At 42.1% G+C, this 20,566-nt stretch overlaps 1 protein-coding gene across 4 annotated transcripts in view; it reads right to left on the reverse strand.

Moving 5' to 3' along the window:
• slc4a3 (solute carrier family 4 member 3) overlaps nucleotides 1–20,566 on the reverse strand; it is a 60,084-nt gene that overhangs the window by 20,869 nt on the left and 18,649 nt on the right. For 3 of the 4 annotated variants that reach the window (XM_047600831.1, XM_047600832.1, XM_047600833.1), the window contains 7 exons: nucleotides 16,022–16,199; nucleotides 14,314–14,564; nucleotides 14,010–14,194; nucleotides 12,256–12,482; nucleotides 5,675–5,817; nucleotides 733–913; nucleotides 359–494 (listed from right to left, as the gene is read on the reverse strand). In XM_047600831.1, the coding sequence (XP_047456787.1) occupies nucleotides 359–494; nucleotides 733–913; nucleotides 5,675–5,817; nucleotides 12,256–12,482; nucleotides 14,010–14,194; nucleotides 14,314–14,564; nucleotides 16,022–16,199 (1,301 nt within the window). Of the gene's footprint in view, nucleotides 1–358; nucleotides 495–732; nucleotides 914–5,674; nucleotides 5,818–8,222; nucleotides 9,157–12,255; nucleotides 12,483–14,009; nucleotides 14,195–14,313; nucleotides 14,565–16,021; nucleotides 16,200–20,566 lie in introns of those variants that run through there. The other variant, XM_047600834.1, reaches the window with a different exon arrangement.

Consider the following 20,566-nt stretch of genomic DNA (forward strand, 5'->3'; position numbering starts at 1 on the left):
CACTCACTCATTGTACAGTGATGGAAATACACATTTATACATTTATCTTTTGGTTAGCTTTTTTTCTGCATTTTAATTCCTTATATCTCAATGTTACTTATAATGTTATAATATTATAATGTTGAAGTGTTACAAAAGTTGTAATTTGAGAATCATTCAAAAAGAGTCTGATTAAGTTAAGTGACATCAAAGAACTTGAATACACCACAAAGACTGAAGCCAAACACCAGCTGGGATGTATGTTGTGCATGTGGGTAAGAAGAAATGACCAGTTTGTTCTGAAACCAGACTCTATATAAAGTTTATCAGTTAATAAAACGGCTTTTTGGAGCTGTTTAAGTTTGACCTAGTTACCGACCTGTGTTTGAGGAGCAGAGCTCGAAGGACACTGGGTCTCTCCTCTGCTCTGATCTGATCCGAGATGATCATCGTCTCGACCACGAGATGGGCGATGCCAGGCAGAGAGTTCTGCTCCAGGTCCAGAAGAATGGCACCTAGAGGAAGGTGAAGAGACAGCGCAGAGCCACGATGGGAACAGCTGACAATAATGGAATCACACAGTAGTCCGGTGTTTGCTTCAGGGTCATTAAGGAGAACTCGTTTCAAGCCTGAATAATTCCAGCACATCAACATTGTCAAACTGACAAACTAAATGAATTCATTCTTTCATGCTTGTGGATTTTCTTCCAGCCGTAGAAGGAAATGTGCTTCATGCAGCAGTATCGTTTTTACCATGTGTGATGGTGCGGCGAAGCTCCAACAAGCTGCGGAAGGACAGCGAGGCCACGTGAGGTTTGCCCCAGCGCTCTGTTTCCTCCTCCACATCCTCCTCAAACTTGATCCAGCGAGCGCGCTCCTTCCAGTGCATTTCATGGTCCTTCTCCACAATCAGCTCGTTCAGCTCCACGAACAACTGGGGACGAAACATCAGCGTAAATAAGACAAAAAGAACAAATACACTCAAATTCAAGCTTTAGAATTCACGTGTAACCGTCCGAGATTACTTCAGGAACAGCTAAGGAGGAAAAATAACATCTATCAAGCTGTTAAAAGTGCAGGATCATTTCTGGAAACAAAGCAGGTGGTGTGACCATCCTCCCATCCTCCCATTAGACTGAATCCTATCTGACAGATTCCAGTTTCTCCATGTCGACAATGATTCTTCTACTCATACAAAAGTAAGTTGAGTGGGGTTCCCCAGGGTTCGGTGCTAGGACCAGTGCTCTTCTCATTATACATGCTTCCCTTAGGAAGAATTATTAGGAAACATTGCACATACATTTCTATTGCTATGGATCTGACACCAATTCATCCATGAAACCAGGTGGAACTAATCAGCTGGTTAAACTCCAAGCGCCTTAAAGACGTAACGGCTTAGATGACCTGTATTTTTTTTACTCTTAAACTCAAAACAGAAGTCATTTTATTTGGCTCTAAACATGTCAGACATTCATTATCTAATCTTCTGGTTTCTTTGGATGGCTTCACCTTGGCCTCCAGTACTACTGTGAAAAACCTTGGTGTTATATTTGACCAGGATATGTCCTTTAATTCTCACATAAAGCTGCTGACCAGCACTGCTTTATTTAATATCATCAACATGAGGAACATCCCGTCCCAGAGTGATGCTGAAAAACTAGTTCAAGCGTTTGTGTCTTCCAGGCTGGATTATTATAATTCATTACTGTTTGGCTGTACACATCGCTCCTTTAAAGAAGTGAAAGAAGAGTTTGTGGTTGTAGGGGAGTGTGTTGATGTTGGGGAGTTAGTGAGTCGTTGGATCAGGGCGAGTGGGGAGTGTTTTGGCCTGGATGCTCCAGGAACAACAGCAGAAGGGAGAAAAGGCAGTGGGACGCTGGAAGCCTCCTGGTGCAGCTCGTCCTCTGGATGTCCTGAAGGGGGGACAAAGAGACGCCCGTCTCCTTCCTGCAGCGTCCAAACCAGACAGTGATGCTGCTCGATGAGATGCTTTTCACGGCGCCTGAAAGGTGTCAAGGTGGATGGAGGGGCGTTGATGGTGTTTCCAGTCCAGGAGAGGTCCTCTGAGATGTCCCCTTCAAGGACCAGTGCTGGTGACGTCTCCAGGGGTGGTGGTGTTTTTGGTGAGCTCCACTGAAGTCAGTGACAACCTCCTTTGTGTCGTCAGTGAACTTAACGATGAGGCCAGAGCTGCACCTCCTAGTACAGTCTCTCCTCACGTAGGTAACTTTTTGTAACACACACCACGATTATTGGTGTATATTTTTGTTATCAGGACTTGCTTTGTTATATTCCGGTCCAACTTTTCTAAAATGTTTTCATGTACTTGTTTTTGTACTGAAATAAATCTGCTACGTTCGCCTTCCTTCCGACACCCTTGATCGTCATGTGTTCGTCCTGTAATTCCCACAGTTCCACCTATAGACTTGATGTGGTGATGGTGGTTTGTAGTCTTTAACCTCCACAGGCGTCACGTGTCTGTGGTGCTGGTAAAGTGGTTTTCCATTCCAGGTTGGTCCTATCTGTCCCAAGGGCTGCTCAGTTTCCTGATCCAAAGGCGGCATCCCGCACACTGACGGCTTTTCTTACAGTCTCATCGTCAGTAAACGTGCTGACGTATGCAGCGGCTGTGTCTGCATGCTCCTGCAGGTCGGTCTGAATGCTGTATGTGGCCACTCCGTGAAAAGGTTCCCGTCAGTGATGTCAAAGTGGTGCCGAGGGGAGAACCTGGGGATCAGTTTGACCATCCTCAGCCTGGGTCAATAAGCAGCATTAGCAGAGACAGAGACGTGGTCTGAGAGGATGATCTTGTCTTTCTTTGTTTGTCTGTTCCTTGTCCAGTTTGTTTTCTCTGGTTGTAAAGTTCACACACTGGTGAAGCGTAAGTAGCACAGATTTAAAGGTTGAGTGGTTAAAGTCCCCAGTTACAATAATAATAATAATTTTAAAAAAAAAGTACTAAATATATTTCACAGACAGGAGAAAGTGCTGACTGCAGTAAAAGGGAAAGTTCTTACCAACCAACACTGAGCACACTTGGCCGGCTGACAAGGCAACACAGTGGTCTGGAGAGAACCGGGGATAATGAAGCGGTTTGGAGGGACATTCTGTCACAATTCTTTCTCAGAACAACAATAAAACACTGATATGATTTGTGTCTGGTGACATTTTCTGCTGTCAAACTGAGGTGAAGCATTGGGCACAGATGTGTGGTTTGAGATTAAGCTTCTGTGGAAGCTGCAATACTCAATATTTTTAAGTTAAGAACGGATCAACAAAAAATGGGCAAATTAAGAGGAATCACCTACAATCTACAACCTCCCTCAGCTCTGGAGACCTGCTACATTCATATTTAGCTTGTTCCAATTTGATCGTACACAGATTCACCTTCACAGATCTTAATTTAAGATAAGATTAAGATCTTTAGGTTTGGGGTTAGTAGGACCTAAGAAGCATAAAAAATCAGATGTTAAAAAAAATCATCTTTGAACTGGAAATAGCTTTGGAAATAAAGTTTGTGGACACAGGGATTATTTCACTGTATATTACAATTTAAATCACCAATGTGAACCAAAACGGTTTATTTTAATGAAAAAGCAGAACTGGAAACGATGAAATCCCAACGTCCTCAAACGAGTACTTGTGAACATCATATCAAACTAGAAAAGTTAATAAGTATAAATAAACAAGTGTACTGACCCTTCACTACCAGGACATGGCAGATAAAAGTGTCTCCTTATGAGGACAATAGGTATACAGTGGGGGAAATAAGTATTTGATCCCCTGCTGAATTTGTAAGTTTGCCCACTTCCATAGAAATGATCAGACTCTGGTTTTTATGGTTGTTTACTGGTTATGGGTATAGACAGAATATCAGTCGAAAATGCATAAAAAACACACAATCTAAAAGTTATAAATTGTTATGTATTTTATTAAGGGAAATAAGTATTTGATCCCCAAGCACAACACAAGTCAGTACTTTGTAGAGAAACCTTTGTTGGCAAGCACAGCGATGAGACGTTTCTTGTAGTTGGTCACCAGGTTTGCACACAGCGCAGGAGGGATTTTGGCCCATTCATCTTTACAGACAGTCTCTAAATCCTTCAAGTTTCTTGGCTGCCTCTTGGAAACTCGGAGCTTCAGCTCCCTCCACAGGTTTTCGATCGGGTTAAGGTCTGGAGACTGACTAGGCCACTCCATGACCTTAATATGCTTCTTCTTGAGCCACTCCTTTGTTGTCCTGGCAGTATGTTTTGGGTCATTGTCATGTTGGAAAACCCACCCACGAGGCATCTTCAGTGTTCTTGCTGAGGAAAGAAGGTTTTTGTCCAAGATGTTACAGTACATGGCTGCATTCATTGGCCCCATAATGCGGTGAAGTTGCCCTGTACCCTTTGCTGAAAAACAGCCCCAAAACATGATGTTTCCACCTCCATGCTTAACCGTGGGTATGGTGTTCTTTGGGTCATACTCACGTTTTTTCATCCTCCAAACACGGCGGGTCGAGTTAATGCCAAATAGCTCAACTTTGGTTTCGTCAGACCACAGCACTTTCTCCCAAGCCTTCTCTGAGTCATTTAGATGTTCACTGGCAAACTTAAGGCGGGCCTGTACATGTGCCTTCTTGAGCAGGGGGACCTTGCGGGCACTGCAAGAGTTCAATCCATAACGGCGCAGTGTGTTGCCAACTGTTTTCTTGGTGACGGAGGTCCCAACTGCTTCCAGATCATTAACAAGCTCTTGCCATGTTGTTTTAGGCTGCTCCCTCACCTTTCTCATCATCATCCTCACTCCATGAGGCGAGATTTTGCGGGGAGCTCCAGACCGAGGACAGTTGATGGTCCTTTTATGGGTCTTCCACTTGCGAATAATGGCACCAATAGTTGTCACCTTCTCACCAAGCCTTTTGCTGATGGTTTTGTAACCTATACCAGCCTTGTGCAGGTCTACAATCTTGTCCCTGACATCTTTTGACAGCTCTTTGGTCTTGCCCATGGTGCTGTAGAAGTTGGAATGTAAGAAACTGATTCTTAGAGCAGGTGTGCTTTATATACATGACGAGTTAAGATCAGGGGTATTGGTAATTAGTTGACTGAGCACAGCTGTGTGCCACATGCGCACCAGCCAATCTGTAGGAGCCTGAATTCTAAGTGAATTGTTGGGGATCAAATACTTATTTCCCTTAATAAAATACATAACAATTTATAACTTTTAGATTGTGTGTTTTTTATGCATTTTCGACTGATATTCTGTCTATACCCATAACCAGTAAACAACCATAAAAACCAGAGTCTGATCATTTCTATGGAAGTGGGCAAACTTACAAATTCAGCAGGGGATCAAATACTTATTTCCCCCACTGTAAATGAAGCAGAATGAGCAGCAACAAACCTAAAACCTGATGTCCTCATATGAGGACGCCGGGTCACAGGATGTTAACGCTCTAATCAATTTGTTTGTTTGTGCAAATAAATCAATAAAAATAAAAACATACGATACCGGGCTAGAAGAAAAGTTAGCTCCTAGCTAGCAAGAGTACTGAAGCGGGTTAAGATAATGGACTAGGGGAGGCGGCCTGAGACACAGCATCAGATGTCGATTGTGTCAACAGTAAATAATAATGAGCTACTAACATGTCCGTCCACACAAGCTTTATAAGCTGAACATTTAGTGCGACTGGTGCTGTGATGCAGACCTCATGAATTTTCTTTTCTGCTGCCCTCTTCTTCTTCTTCAGGCTGCATAGCGGCGTGGCGCTGTTGGTCCGGGTCATCTGGCATCGGGACGACTTCTTCACCAGGTGGCGTCGCACCCCGGGGTTGTCCTCAAATCTGTGACCTGAAAGACCACAAGCACATCAACACACAGCAACCGAGCTGAACTATTCTGTAAGTGGTAAAACGACAAGGCTCCTTTTAAGTCTGTGGGCGCATCACACATCCTTTCTTTTAAAAACCTCCTATTCTGTTTCATTTAGGACACTGAGTCATGTCTTTTCATGAGATCTGGCATGAGACGTTTTAGGTACCATGCTCCTAGATGTGGCAGTCAAAGTCTATCCAGAATTCACACATAAATATTTGGCTGCGGAGTCTCGTGGCACAGTCACGGACCTTTAGCTTTTGTTTCTCTGGTAGACAGCTGGAAAACTAAGCTTTTGGCTCGTCTCTGCTGTGGAAATGTGAGCAGCCTTGTGATTGGCCTTGACTTTTCTCTTGGATCAGTGATAAGGGACACATGTTCCAGATTATTTTTCAGGAATTATTATTATTATTGTCAGCTACCCTTATCCCTGCCCAACCGCTCCACTTGATAACACTGATCTATATGCACATATGCACATTTGAAATTAAATAAATGCACAAAAAAAGTTCTTTGTCCTGAGCGAAAACCCATTTTTTGTAAAATTCAGACACGCAACTAATCAGAAAATGTAAATATCGTTTCAAAATGTCAAAGGGACCCAGTTATTTTTACATAAACTGGTGTAAAAAGGGACACAGGTGGGTAATGTGGGTACACGTGTCATGACACAAAGCCAAAGCAGAAATAGTCTGATTTCATGTCAAAGCAGATTTAATGAAAGTACGTGATGAAGTTATTCTTTGAGCTGAATGCTCACACTTATTCATTGTGATCAATATAAAGAAATGATATTAACCATCTTTCATGTACATGGTGAGATTTACCAAAACAGCTGATGCTGATTCAACCCTCAGAGCTGATGCAGGTCAGAAAATTCCTGAACATATTAGGTACATTGTCTGGGATTCTCCGGTTTCTGTACCAAACTGTATCCAGACTGTTCAGTAACTGTGGTTTATTTTAATTTAATAAAAAGAAAAATATGCTCATGGTTCTGAACAGAAAGTTCTGACATGGAAACTGACACACGGGCAAGAAGATCCATGTTCAGCCTCGATCAAATAACAATAGAGATGCAAAAATCCATCGGTCCAAATTAAGATAAAGACTGAACTGCTGTCACGCAGTGTTCATTTAGTTAACAGAGACAAAATATATTCATCATAGTCACGAACATATTCGTCATAGTTTTAAAACTGTGATGAAATGTTAATGAGACAAGATGGGACCAGAATATTATTTGAATAGAGATTCAAACTGAAATATTCTCATCGTATAATAAATAATCATCAGTCTATGTAGAAAATGACCACAGGCCTTGTGACTGTAAATGTGGGAAGAAGAAATGACATTTGAAGGTGCTTCGCCCTGGAATGGAAATATATTTAGAAAAATAAAATTATCCATAAATCTAGTTCCTGTGAATCTGTAATATTTGATCCAACGTTATAAATTAACAAGTGCATCACAGCAGGACGACGTCCAAAATCCAGAAAGAGATACGTAGACGTACGTAAGAGGGCAGTAATGATGGTACATATATCAGAATATAAGCTTAATTAAACTGGTCTAAGTGAGAAACAAGACAAGATTATTATTTGGTTTAAAGACGACTTATAAAATAGATGCTGAAATTCACGTTGGTTGAACTTTGGCAAAATTAAAAGTTGACAAAAGTGCAATGACTTTTCATGACCTAAAACTAAAACAAACTACGACTGAAATGTAACTAAAGCAAATAAGATGAAATCAAAAATGTCTGTCAGATTTAACACTAATATCCTGTCGGGCCTTGAGCTTGGTTTAAGGAGACAAACGTGTTATAATGTGATTAGTGTCTCGGTCACAGCTGAACCCATCAGCGCTTATAACGCGCTATAGTGTCAGATAAACCACTTTCTTCCATGCGTTGGCACCAACATCCACAACTACACTAATGTGCCATTTTTCCAAATGCAAACAGGGAGAGAAAAGCAGAAGAAAAACGCCAATAAAATGTCCTTCCGCTCCATCTGCTAAAGCCCCGAAGCCAAATGACTCCTAGTGGTTCAATAGAAAAGCTGGAAACAGCAGCAGTCGACCACATGTCAATACTGAGCAGAACTCTGTTCCGTGTGTGGCTATGAATACATTACCTTTAATTAACCTAGAAGTGGGCTCTGCAATCAATGGAAACAAGTCAACTCCCGTCTATTGATTATTCATGAAAAAAAATAAAAATAGTATAAAACGCTCGTCCATGAGAATTTCCCAATGTAATGTAATAGAATCAGAGGCTGTGCAACATGACGTCACTGCTCTTAAATATGCACGACACTGAAACCACGGAAATAAAACAAGCACCAAGTGAATCTCAGCAGAAAAAAACAAAAACTTACGTATGGGCTCCTCTGGGGACCCCAGCTGAGTGTGGATCGACTCCAGCAAATCATAGTCATCAAAATCCAGAACAAACTCCTCAAAGTCCTCGAAGCCCTCCATGTTGGAGAGCGAGCTGAGGTGCTCATGGTGGAGCTGCTGCGGGGTCCCGAAGCCTTTCTGGAAGCTGCAGCGCCGCTCGCTCTCCTGGTGGTCGAGGCGCCGCTTCTTATCGGAAGTCCCGTGTCCCTGGATGTCCTGTCCCTCAGCGTCTGTCATCTCCGAGGCCGCGTCCTCCTCCTATCCACCGCTTTCCACGGGAACGCACTGCTCATCCACAACTCACACCGTATGAACACCGTCGCTCTACCTGGGTCACTGCTCTCAGGGGCCCGACCACACGGCCTCTTTGTGCTTCCAAAATAACCAACTCTTTGGTGGAACCCAGCAACAGAGAAATAAAATGTATTCAAGGAGTACAAATCTATTATAAATGAAAAAACATATAAATTTAGGAGAATCGGACGAGTTCACCTTCCAGTTGAAATTCTAAAGAGACCAAGTTGGAAGCAGACCAGGCAGAATTCCCGCTGCTGTCTGCTCCTCGGAGAGATACGTGAATGGCAACAACATCCGCTCCAGCTGCAGCTCCAAAAGGAAATATTGACGGGGGATGAGGGGACGGTCTACTTTGTCGGCTGAACGGTACGTCCACCACCTATCGATCTCCTGGGCCACGGGAACGGCAGGAAAACGTGGCTCAGAGCAGAAGAGGAGTTAATGCCTTTGTTTTCCACGGGGCCACCATCAAGTTTTAAAAGGCCGGCGTCTCAGGTGGAGTTACATCAGGCTCACAGAGCGCACAACGACACGACAAAGACACAAAACGTACTCTGGTATATACGCAATAATCAGGGGATAATCATGGGGGGAGCTGCACCTTCCTCTTCCTGCAACTCCTGCTCTGACTTGTCTGCAACAGGTGTAATGGAAACTACATTTATCTGACAAAAAGTGGATGTTTTCATAATTTAAAGCACGTTTCAGCTCACACACAAAAAAAACTGATGCGTCAACTAAGCTCAGTGAAGGAGGCAGCGCCACAGATGATGATGAACAAATAACTGGTGAATTCATTTCCAACTTTACTTTTCTGATGATCAGGAAACAACTTAAAAGAAACAAATCAGTGGTTTTAAACAGAGGCCGAGCTTCTCGTCCGTGTTTGGACCTGAACACAGGAACAGGCCGCGTCCACATACAGTCACACAGTCTGTCGATGTGAAGCATCAGCCGCTACAAATCCGATAGCCGGCGCTGAATGAGTGTCAGCGCCTGTTTCCTAAACAGTCGATGATCACTCGGCTCGGCTGAAGCAGGAAAGGCCGGGGGCATGGTCGCTGCTGAAGGGGAATCGACCGCGGCCTCGGATAATTATTGGGCCTCTCTGCTCAGAGAGAGTTTGTCTCTGGCCCCAACAAGTGTTTGTGCCTCCCGTTATTTCAGGCTTCTTCTTTTATTGCATTCATCGTGTTCCCTGGTTTCCATCGCTGCCCGTAATAAAAAAACGTCTTTTAGAAAAGAAATCAACAGCTTTGGCCTGAACCCTGAAATAATCTGGCGTCATAAAAATAACAGCAACACAAGAGAAAAATCTTTTTTCCCGATCAGAGAACTGAGCTAAGTCAGCAGTGATTTATGATGATTTAGTGATTTATTCTGAACATATAAATGATTTGCACATATGAGCAAAGAAGAAGAAATGATAATATAAAAGAACGGACAGTTCTTATAAAAAAAAATAAAAATAATAAAAGTAAAAACGTGTTGAGAAGAAGTACAACTTATTAACTCCGGTCCCTTCTTCTTTTTTATTTTATCTCTCTTCCTTTTTAAGGAAAGCTGATTTTTACTGTCATAACTGAGCTACTAACTTTCTGATTACTGGTAGAAATAATTCATGTAACAAAAGGAGATTCAGGACTAAAGTCAGTAACGTTGTGTTTCAGTGAAAGGAATCAGTTTATGGAACAATCTGAACAAAGAATCCACATCAATTAGAGCCGGAATGTTAATGAAATATAATGAAACATGTCAGTTTGACTGTTAAAGCTGTGCAGTGATGAAATGTTTGTTGTGTTGTTTGAATGATGGACTAAAATGGAAGTGTTGGCCATCAGCTGTTTCATTTCATTTTATTTTATCACTATGTTGCTGCTTATTGTGTTGTTGTTGTTTAGTTGAAGTTCTTTGCAGATGATGTCAGACTCTTGTTCTTTTCTCCCTTTCATTCAGATTCAGTGAGGTCTGTTATAAACACGGTGCAGCCGATGGTTCATGTGACGTTCGTCTACACTAGTTATCAGGAGACGCTGTGATGTCTCTGTCCTTCCTCCTTTGTGTTGTTGTGTTGTGGGTTTGTTTTGAGCCATCGCAAATATGCAACAGAAAGCAACAGTTGTCAATGATCAGTGCAGCACGAGAGTCAATACATGTTGTAACGGACGTTTCCGGTTTGACAAAGAAGAAGAACAATAACGTTTTGTCACCGTGTTGACTCCATGACTGACTCAGTGTTTCTGATGATCCACCATAAAATAAGATAAACTTATTATGTCTTTAATGTTATAGTAGCTGAATAAGAAACTGGTCACAGGATGTGGTCGAGATATTCCAACAAACTAGGCTGTGTTTAAATCTAAATCTTTGAATCTGTGTTTAAATAAATGAAAGATTTCAGGTACAGGACGAGGTTTGATGATGGGTTTGCTGTAACATATGATAATAATATTTATAGTATCAAATATTTCTCACGTTTTCTGGTCAAAGCTCAGACGGAGTCAGAACAAACATACTTGAGCCTCAGACATGACGGCTGCTGTGATTTATCCACCACAGAGATTTATTTAGAGGTTTGAAAGTAACTAACATTCATTCTGACACGTCCAGGAAATAGTTACTGAAGAAAAACCTTAAAGTTTTCAGTTCACGTTCTTCTTATTTCTTATGTTGCAAACAGGGTTTGTAGAAACACAGTAGCCAGCTGGTCACATGGACACATCACATGGATACATACAATAACTATTAGAGGAGAATGTGCGTATAGATATTCATTGATTATAACGACTGTACTGGCTTCATTCTTCCACAGTCAAGATAACTAAAGTTATTTCCATTAAAAAAGTTCATGCATGACGACCTTCATCACTTTAAAGACGTTGCATTGATTTATAGACGATTACAGCTTTGGATGAAGAGTGTGTGTGTGTGTGTGTGTGTGTGTGTGTGTGTGTGTGTGTGTGTGTGTGTGTGTGTGTGTGTGTGTTGGAGGGGGAGGAGCCAGAGGAAATCATCTCTGAAGCCTCTGTTTGACTTTACCAACGTACAAACATTTAAACAATTAACTGATAGGATCAATGTAACTGTGAAGTGGCCTCGTCCATCATGTTATTAAATATATGACAATAAAACCTAGAGATTTAAACGTCTGCGCTGATGAAAAGTGTTTCTAGTGTTTCATTCATCGTCTTCTTGCTTAATTCAGTGGGAAACACAAACACTTTCTGAGTGAACTTTACTTTGACATATTCTTTGCAGCATTAACGCAGTAAGTTTCTTTCTATCTTGTTAATGTAAATCAGCCTTATTTACTTATAATATATATCATATACACTGATCAGCCACAACATTATGACCAGGAGAAGTAAATACCATCGACCATCTTGTGACAGTTCAGTCTTGATGCTGGGAAAGTTGGACCTGGTCACATCTACCATAATAACAGAACCACAAGACATTCGCATTTAACCTCCCCCCCCCCCCCCCCCCCCCCCCATAGTAATGATGGAGCCTGACACACACACAAAAACCACTAAGAACATTCTGCATTTAACTCATCCACTTGTATCGTGTTTAGTGTCAGTTCAGCCACAGAACCACTGAGCTCTGCAGAAGTAAAGTGGTCCAACTCCCCCTACAGGTAAACCCCATATGCCTATTATCTGCTAGATGCATAATTAATGACCTGGACACAAGTTGCCTTCACTTCCTTACTTTTCATGTCATCCAGATCAGCGCTGGCCAACATCTGGGCCTCGGCCTCGTCGGTGGGTAACTGCTGGTAGACGGCCGTCTCCAGAGCCGTCATGCTGCCGATGCAGATCCGCTCCCTCAGGTCATAGTTGCTCCGCTGGGCCCCCGGCAGCCGATGGTGGACGGGCTTCCTGCGGAACCAGCCACTGGCTGTGGCTGAACTCGAGGGATCTGATCTTGGGGGAACACTGACCAAAAACATAAAAGAAAAAAAAACAGATAAACTTTATACTTTATATATATTGGTCCACATCATCAGACACTGATTTCTGTCAGGTATCATGATACAGTCGCCTGTATTCCACTACTTCTATATATATAAACATATATATGAGTGATTATTATTAATGGTAATTCCACATAACAAACACGCCCTTGTCTCTTGGCTGCAGTGCCGCGTTTACACCAGCAGAGGGCTCCACAACACAGCAGCAGACGCTCGTCTCCTCCCAAAGCTCTGACTCATCCTCTGCTTTTTAAATCCAAACTAATTTAGCAAAGCGCAGGCACGACACTAGTTTCTGTGCTTCATCCAGGCAGGAATTAGCAAAGACAAACACATGACTCACCACGGAGCCCCTGACCTCCCAGCGGCACACTTCATACATCATTCAAAGAATCACCAAATAATTCATATTTTGATGCATGTTAACCAGATGGGTCCTCTAATACCTGCTGGAGCCACAAGTGGATGGTACTTATTCTAATGAGAGCATATATGGGCATATTAGTAATGATGTGTTTATTTAAATGCCTGTTAAAACATTTAAACGTCTAAATTTAACCCACATACGCAAAGAAAAACACTAACGTCCTGTTTTATATCATTTTGCTGCAACAAAACACAAAGACGAAGTCGAAAGCTCAGTGATTAACACACAGTCTCTGTGTTTGTCCTCAGCAGAACTTCATTTGGGTTTTATTGCCCTCAGCTTTAATTCAGTCCCGATGCTTTAATCAGCCTTGTGGTTCAGATACATATAATAAAAGTCCTAATTAATGCTACGTGCTTAGACGCAGTCGGCTCCTGGTTTGTGAACACAAAGGAGCATTTAGCAGTTAATAAAGATCATTTCTTTGCTCATGTGGAGACAAAAATAGAGACGAAAAACTCAAATATTTTTTTAATAATATATTAGTGTGTATGTACAGTGGTAGAAAAAAACTCTGCGAACACACTTAAAAATTTATCCTTAAAATATTATTATATAAGGGGCTCATGTCCTCATGTATATTTGTCCCTGCACATGTGGATCAGGATGACGTCTTTTGTTGGACGTCCAGATGTTGGTTCGTCTGTATTTCTGCAGAGTGGATCCAACTGATGAAGGACTTGAATCTGTATCTTCAGGTGTGTTTCCTGCGTTAGGTTCCTTGTTTTAGTCTCTGAAGAACTTTCAAATGTTCTGGCTTTAAATACTTTATATAGACATGAAGCACTAAAAACCTTCATTAGTGGAGCCAAAATGAACCAATACTCAACATTTCTCACATGTTTTTATGGAATCAACCAGTTTCTAATGTTTCAGGATTTGTTCAGCATTTTGTCTGTGACCTGAGAGTGATTCTTAATGCATGTGGTGTCTGCTACAGAGGCTCAGTAGGTACATCAGCCTGTGTTCACACATCTGGTTTTGGATCAGTTAGTTGAAATGATCTTCAGAGTGTAAGTAGGAGGCACAGACACTGAACACAGTCAGTCAGTCACAGCCCACCTGTTGCAAGCAGCTTCTTCCCCGTCTACGTCCTCATTGTGTCCGATAGCAGCTCCCCAGTTATGAGCTTCCCCCTTTATCAGCGTCAGCGCAGCTTTCTGCGACGGTGGATGTTCTTTGTTCTCCGTGTGGAAGGTGGTGAGTGGAAGCGGTTCCTCCAAGTCCTCCTGGCTCCCCAAACTAAACTGAGAGGAAGAGAACGATCAGTGAATCCACATATATGCCAACGCAGGTTAAAACCCTCGCTACGTATTGTAATTCACGTGGACGTGTCTTTACACCGCGGAGGTCAAACTTATTTTACCTGTGGCTGGACGTCCGGCGGCTCGGTGGGCGTGTCGGCCACCGCCTGTCCCTCCGCCTCAGACTCCGCCTCCTCCTCGTCTACCTCGTGGATGGTGGGAGTAACGTCGGAGGGCGGCAGCGAGGTCTTTTTTTTCTTGCGCTTCTTTTTGCGCCTCCTGTCCGTGCTGTGCACCCTCTTGCGTAGGCGCTGGGCCACGGGCAGGTGTGTGGACAGCGGGTGGTGTGTGTGGTGAAATGTGTGTCTGTGATCTGGATAAAACATAACAATGTGACAAATGCATCAGGATTAATGGACTACACACACTGTGTGTTATAAGCTGCTAATGCTGTGTTTCCTTCAGCTTCATGCAAAGAATGAAGCAGTTGTGTAACTGAACAGATGACACTCTACAATTCTATTGTGCTTTTCACGAAACTAAATTGATGCTGCGAATTATAAGTCACGGATTCTCTTCAAAATCACATCTTTTTCATCAGGGGAGGTTATTATTTGGAGCTTCACCCTGCCTGGAATACTCCTGGGCTTATTATCCGTTTCTCCCCGAGCGTGGAGCCAATAATGTTTTCAAACTGGTATTTAGCCAGTTTAACGAGAAGAACCGAGGCTTAAGAAATCACATCATCAAACCACAGAACGGTTTCTGAGTCACAGGCCGTTCGTTCTGTAGAATGAAACATGCAGGCGGGAAAAAACAGCTGACAGGCGCAACACAAACAGCAGCTTTAGATTTTAATTAACATGCAATTATGGACAAACACTCGTCAAAAGAAAGAAGCTCGTCTCAACTCAGCCACATTATCTCCTCTCATCCATCTGCTGCTTAATCACACAGAATATGTTGCCCTGCAATAAATCTGATGAGAAATAGAACCCAGACTGACCAGGTCACATTTATCAACACAAACTTATTTCAATTTACGGTTTGACAAAAAAAGTGTCACACGAGTCATTTTTGAACAAGACTGAGGGTCTGTCACCTCGTTTAATCTTAAACCTGCTCGACTGGTGTCTCTTATAATTACTGCTGTGTTAATTATTGTTTGTTTGTGTTGTTATAACGTAAAAAATTACGAATTTGGAATTTCTATCAATTCATTTGAAGAGCTGGGATCTGAATGGACTTGGCTCCATCTCATGTTGAATTAGAATCACAGGAAAGTAACAGGAAGAATTTATCACGTTTTGGCTTAAATACTAAAAATACTTTACAAACACTAATAATTCGTAATATTCTTTTTATGTGAAAATGAACAAATGACACAAATTGGAACGAGCTCTGACAATCAAATCTATCAACAGAGAGGATTTCAAACTAAAATCTTTGGCAACTACTTTGAATACTTGGATAAAGTAAAGGACTCTGGGAAATGAAGTATTTTGTTTGAAGTTTGAAACTTAAATGATCTGTTTTAGAGATGACGCTTTTATTGTTAGTTGTCGGTGAAAAACTTTTGCTTTAATTAAAATATAACGTGTACATGACGTTCAAAGAAACAATTATTTGGATGAAATATATTTTAAAGCATAATCCTGGAATACACCAAAATTATCAAGTGATATTTGATGGAATTTAATGGAATTTCAATTATACTTCCCTCAGTTCAAATTCAGTCCACATTCTTGTAGCTGAACTGGAATGTGGGAAACATTCTCTGCCTGGATTTAATCCAGAGCTTCTACACTGTACAGGGTAAAGTTCGCTTACACTCGAAGTCTTTCTCCGTGTAGTGTCGTCCCATCCTGTCCCCACTCGTGGACGCGGAGTCACTGATGATGTCTCCAAAGCGCTCCACAGACAGAGCTTTCTCCCAGTTCTCCTCCTCCTCCTCCTCTTCCTCCTGTTCCTCCACACATGCATCCTCGTCTTCCTCCTCCACCTTCACCTGGTGAAGAAGACAAACACTTTCAAATGACAGAAAGAAGTGATAAAGCCTCACATGATGATGCTGTGATTAGCCTTCACAAAGGTAAACCAGTCATTCCTTCAGCAGGAAACACATTCATTCTACATGTTAAGTAAAAATGTTAATGTTGGACAAACATATCAGACATAATAGAGAAACTGTCCCAGCATCTACTTAACTCGCCTTAATCCTAAATTAAGATAAAAAGCCAGATAAAAGCTACAAAGCTTCATTGTTTCCTTCCACATTTGAGCTGAAACATGTTTTTGCTTTGGAGAAACATCCAACCCAAATCTAATCCTCTCTGGACTTGGCCCACGTCTGAGTCTGTATATCCTCCCCTACATGCAGGCAGGACATCAAATCAATACAACAAAGTGCTAAGCAACATGGAGCTAATGCAGTAGACAGCCCCTGGAGACAGTGAAGGCTGATGGGAGTGCGTGGCCTCGGCCATTTTGTGCCTGTGATAGGTCAGACGGCCGGTTCAGGCCGCGTCCTCGGCCTCAGATTGGTGCTGGCGTGGAAAGCACTCTGGCTACTGTTCAGTGGTCTCAGCTTTTCCTGTGCCAGGGCTCCATTACTTCCTAATTACCAGTGGGATGAAGGGACAGGATGCAATTAATGATGTGAGCTACCTATCAGCACATGGCCAAAGCAAGCACAGCCAGGCAAAACAGAAACACAGTGAGAAGTAAAAGCCTTGTTTTCACTGGAGGGACGGCTCAATTACATTCATTATTTAAGGTTCTCTGTGTTCACACAGAACCAAACCAACTGTCAGATTCATTTCCTTGTCCACTTTTGGAAGCTGCCATTCACCAGTGGTCCCGTTACTGTTAACTGTTACTCAGAGCTGACTCTGATGAAGCTCTGCTGGTGTCTCACACCTCTTTCATGTCAGCTTTGAAGTCAACTGGAGATGTGCAGCTCCAGCCCAGGTGGTGGAGGAAAAGTCTGGACAAAAATAAACCACTGATGGGGCAGTAGAGACCAATGGGAATCAGAGCTGCAGTTTAAAACGTATAGTCCTGCAATGGGTTTAGTTCTTTCTTTGTAACTGCTCAAACATGGCTGTAGCAAACACCGGGCTGTACGATGCTGTACGATGCTGTATGATGCTGTATGATGCTGTATGATGCTGTAAGATGCTGTATGATGCTGTATGATGCTGTATGATGCTGTATGATGCTGCACGATGCTGTATGATGCTGTATGATGCTGTACGATGCTGTATGATGCTGTATGATGCTGTACGATGCTGTATGATGCTGTATGATGCTGTATGATGCTGTATGATGCTGTATGATGCTGTATGATGCTGTATGATGCTGTAAGATGCTGTAAGATGCTGTACTGAGTTACGGAGCAGAAACTCTTTCCTTCCACCATCATGTGGTGTAAACAATGGTTTTGGTAAGTGAAAGCCAAACACACATTTTCACAGTAGGAGGCCCCCGCAAACACTCCAAGTGTTGACTTATGGTAAAAAAAAAAACTCCACCGCCTTCCTTCCATCCTTTCAGTGGGATCAGCAGTTTCCTAATTAAAAACTCTGAGCTATTTCACTCAGTTACATTTACAGACTTTACCGTGTATCAAAGCTATATTCATGCTGCACAGTCTGTGTGAGCTTCCCTGGACTTCATCCACATCACGTGTTTGAAAAGAGTCACTAAGAAACAGAAACACTCATTTCTGAAGCGTGTTGATGCTGGAAAACTTCAGCTGCAACGATGCATTTTTATATTTACGCAATTCGATATTAATGCGACTTAAATGGTTCGACATGGAAGAGAGTTAGATCCAATTTATACAGTTTACAAGCTCGAAGAAACAAATACATTAATTACTTTTACAAAACTGCAACAATTTAAAGTTGAAAGTGTTTTTAACACAAATGGCAACGCTGAGTTCTTTGTATTTGTTAGACAAGCAGATAATGTTATATATTTAACTCTTTGCTAAAGTTTATAGACAATATGATTCATTGATTGTTCAGGGAAAATAGAAGTTATCTCTGAAACTGCAGCTCTCGTGGAGTTTCCTGGAAAAACCCCAAACCAGTGACAGGACAACGGGGACAAAGGCTCCTCGATGCACCAGGGGAGCGAAGGTTTGTCTGATCCAACAGAAGAGCCACTATAGTTTAATTTGCTGAAAAGGTTCATGCTGTTTCTGATGCAACGAGTCAGAACACAGTGCATCACGGTTAGCTTAGCATGTGGCCAGTCAGGACGCACCTATTCTTTCATCACATGGACGTCTGGATGCCTTCACATCACTCAGCCTGGGAGCACATGGCTCCAGGATGTAAAGAAAAACGTTCACTTATTCTGCAGTCATGTTCAGTTGATGGTACTCGTCAAAGTAACATCCACATAAATGGGCCCAAAGATTATCAGTGGTTTATAAATCCCTCAGTTATCAACACTCAGAATCAAACCTCATCTCCTCTTCTACAAAGCGTTTCTCCTCACTAGGGTCGCGGTAGCTGCTGGACACGAAGAATCAAACCTCCTAAAATAAATGTTGTCACGTTGCCTTCTGGAGCGTAGTCCTCATGTTACCCGGCTGTTTGCTGTCAGTGTTATCACCGTGGGTAACGTCTACATCAAACACGGTCACATTTCATCCACGACAACGACAACTTCTCTGCAGCTCGTCTGACCCACTTCTAATCAATTATAGCGAGAGGAGGCTTTTATTAAAACAGCCTGATCATCCAGTTAAAAACGTGCCGTTTAACCTTTCTCATGAAGAGCCCAACTTCTACGACAACATTAATATTTCACACGTAGTGAGCCGGGGGGACGCTCTGAAATATTTATCAGCTGCTGACTAGGACTCAAACGGGCCCATGTGTTTTATATGTGCGCTTTGTCTGTCAGGATAAAGTCTCTCACATTAGTGAGTCAGGAAACACGTCCTAAGTGAAGGACACTTCCATCCTTAGGAAGGGTTCGGATCAGGGTCTATTATTAGTGTGAGGCTTAAGCAGCTTTATAAATGTAAAATATGCTGGTTTAAGTTAGGAGAAAGTTTTACACACTCCACTGGTTAAAAGTTTGTGTTGTTGTATGTGGGGCTTCATTCAGGATGGTCCTCTAAACAACACAACTGGGAAAGTATTATTAGGGAATACATTTAAAATGTGAAATGTTCTTTAGTTAAATCATAAGATAATACAACATATGTCCACTGATTATTTAAAACAGTTTCCCTTTCTTTTATTCATTATGAGTTTTCAAGGCAGCAAACTCTCCTTAATAACGGCCCAGATGTTTGTCTTAGCTCATTTGCTCTCACAATATCAAACAGAAAAGTGTTCGGTTCTCAGATTTTAGTTGTTTCATTTAAAGTCGTTGAGGCCAGAAGTTCACTAAACCTCTTATTTCTTTCCAAACTGGCAGTAATGGTCACAGCTTCCCTTTAACACGCGATACACTGAGCTCAACTGACCTTTAGCAAAAGCCCCGCCCCCTAGTTACTGTTGCTATACTAGCCCCCCTAGTTACTGTTGCTATACTAGCCCCCCTTAGTTACTGTTGCTATACCAGCCCCCCCTAGTTACTGTTGCTATACCAGCCCCCCCTAGTTACTGTTGCTATACCAGCCCCCCCTAGTTACTGTTGCTATACCAGCCCCCCTTAGTTACTGTTGCTATACCAGCCCCCCCTAGTTACTGTTGCTATACCAGCCCTCCTTAGTTACTGTTGCTATACTAGCCCCCTTAGTTACTGTTGCTATACTAGCCCCCTTAGTTACTGTTGCTATACCTACCCCCCTTAACTTCATTGCACATAAAAGTAAACAACACAAAAAACACAAGAAAGATAAAACCAATGAGCGATATCCTCCAGGTCACAGTATGAGGTGGAGGGATATATCCAAAATAATAAAATATGCAACGAAGGGGAAAAATACAATAATTAAATCTGAGAAACCCCATGAGCTCCAGGTCATCTACAGCGAGCAGCCTCAGGAGTATTATGTCCATTCATGAATCACTACATGAAAGCTGAAAACAAAGTTTAAACTGTCTGTTGGGACGCTGTGTTCATCTTTGATGTAAACTGATGAAACATAACGTTAGAGAGAGTCTCCCTATGGGGCCGTTATTATAGCAGAAGTAACTGGATCCACAAACGTGTAAAATAAATCTACCAATGCTTACATTGATTTATATGCGTAGACGGACAGTAAATGTGTACATCGATCTGTAAATATGTGATCTGTAATCATTGGACCTCTACACTGGACGTGTTCTTACCACTGACTCTTTATACTATGGACAAACCCATCATGATGTCACAGACTGGATTCTGAACCTGGAAAATAAAGCC

This window comes from Mugil cephalus, chromosome 12 (genome assembly GCF_022458985.1).
Source record: "Mugil cephalus isolate CIBA_MC_2020 chromosome 12, CIBA_Mcephalus_1.1, whole genome shotgun sequence".
Lineage (NCBI taxonomy): Eukaryota > Metazoa > Chordata > Actinopteri > Mugiliformes > Mugilidae > Mugil > Mugil cephalus.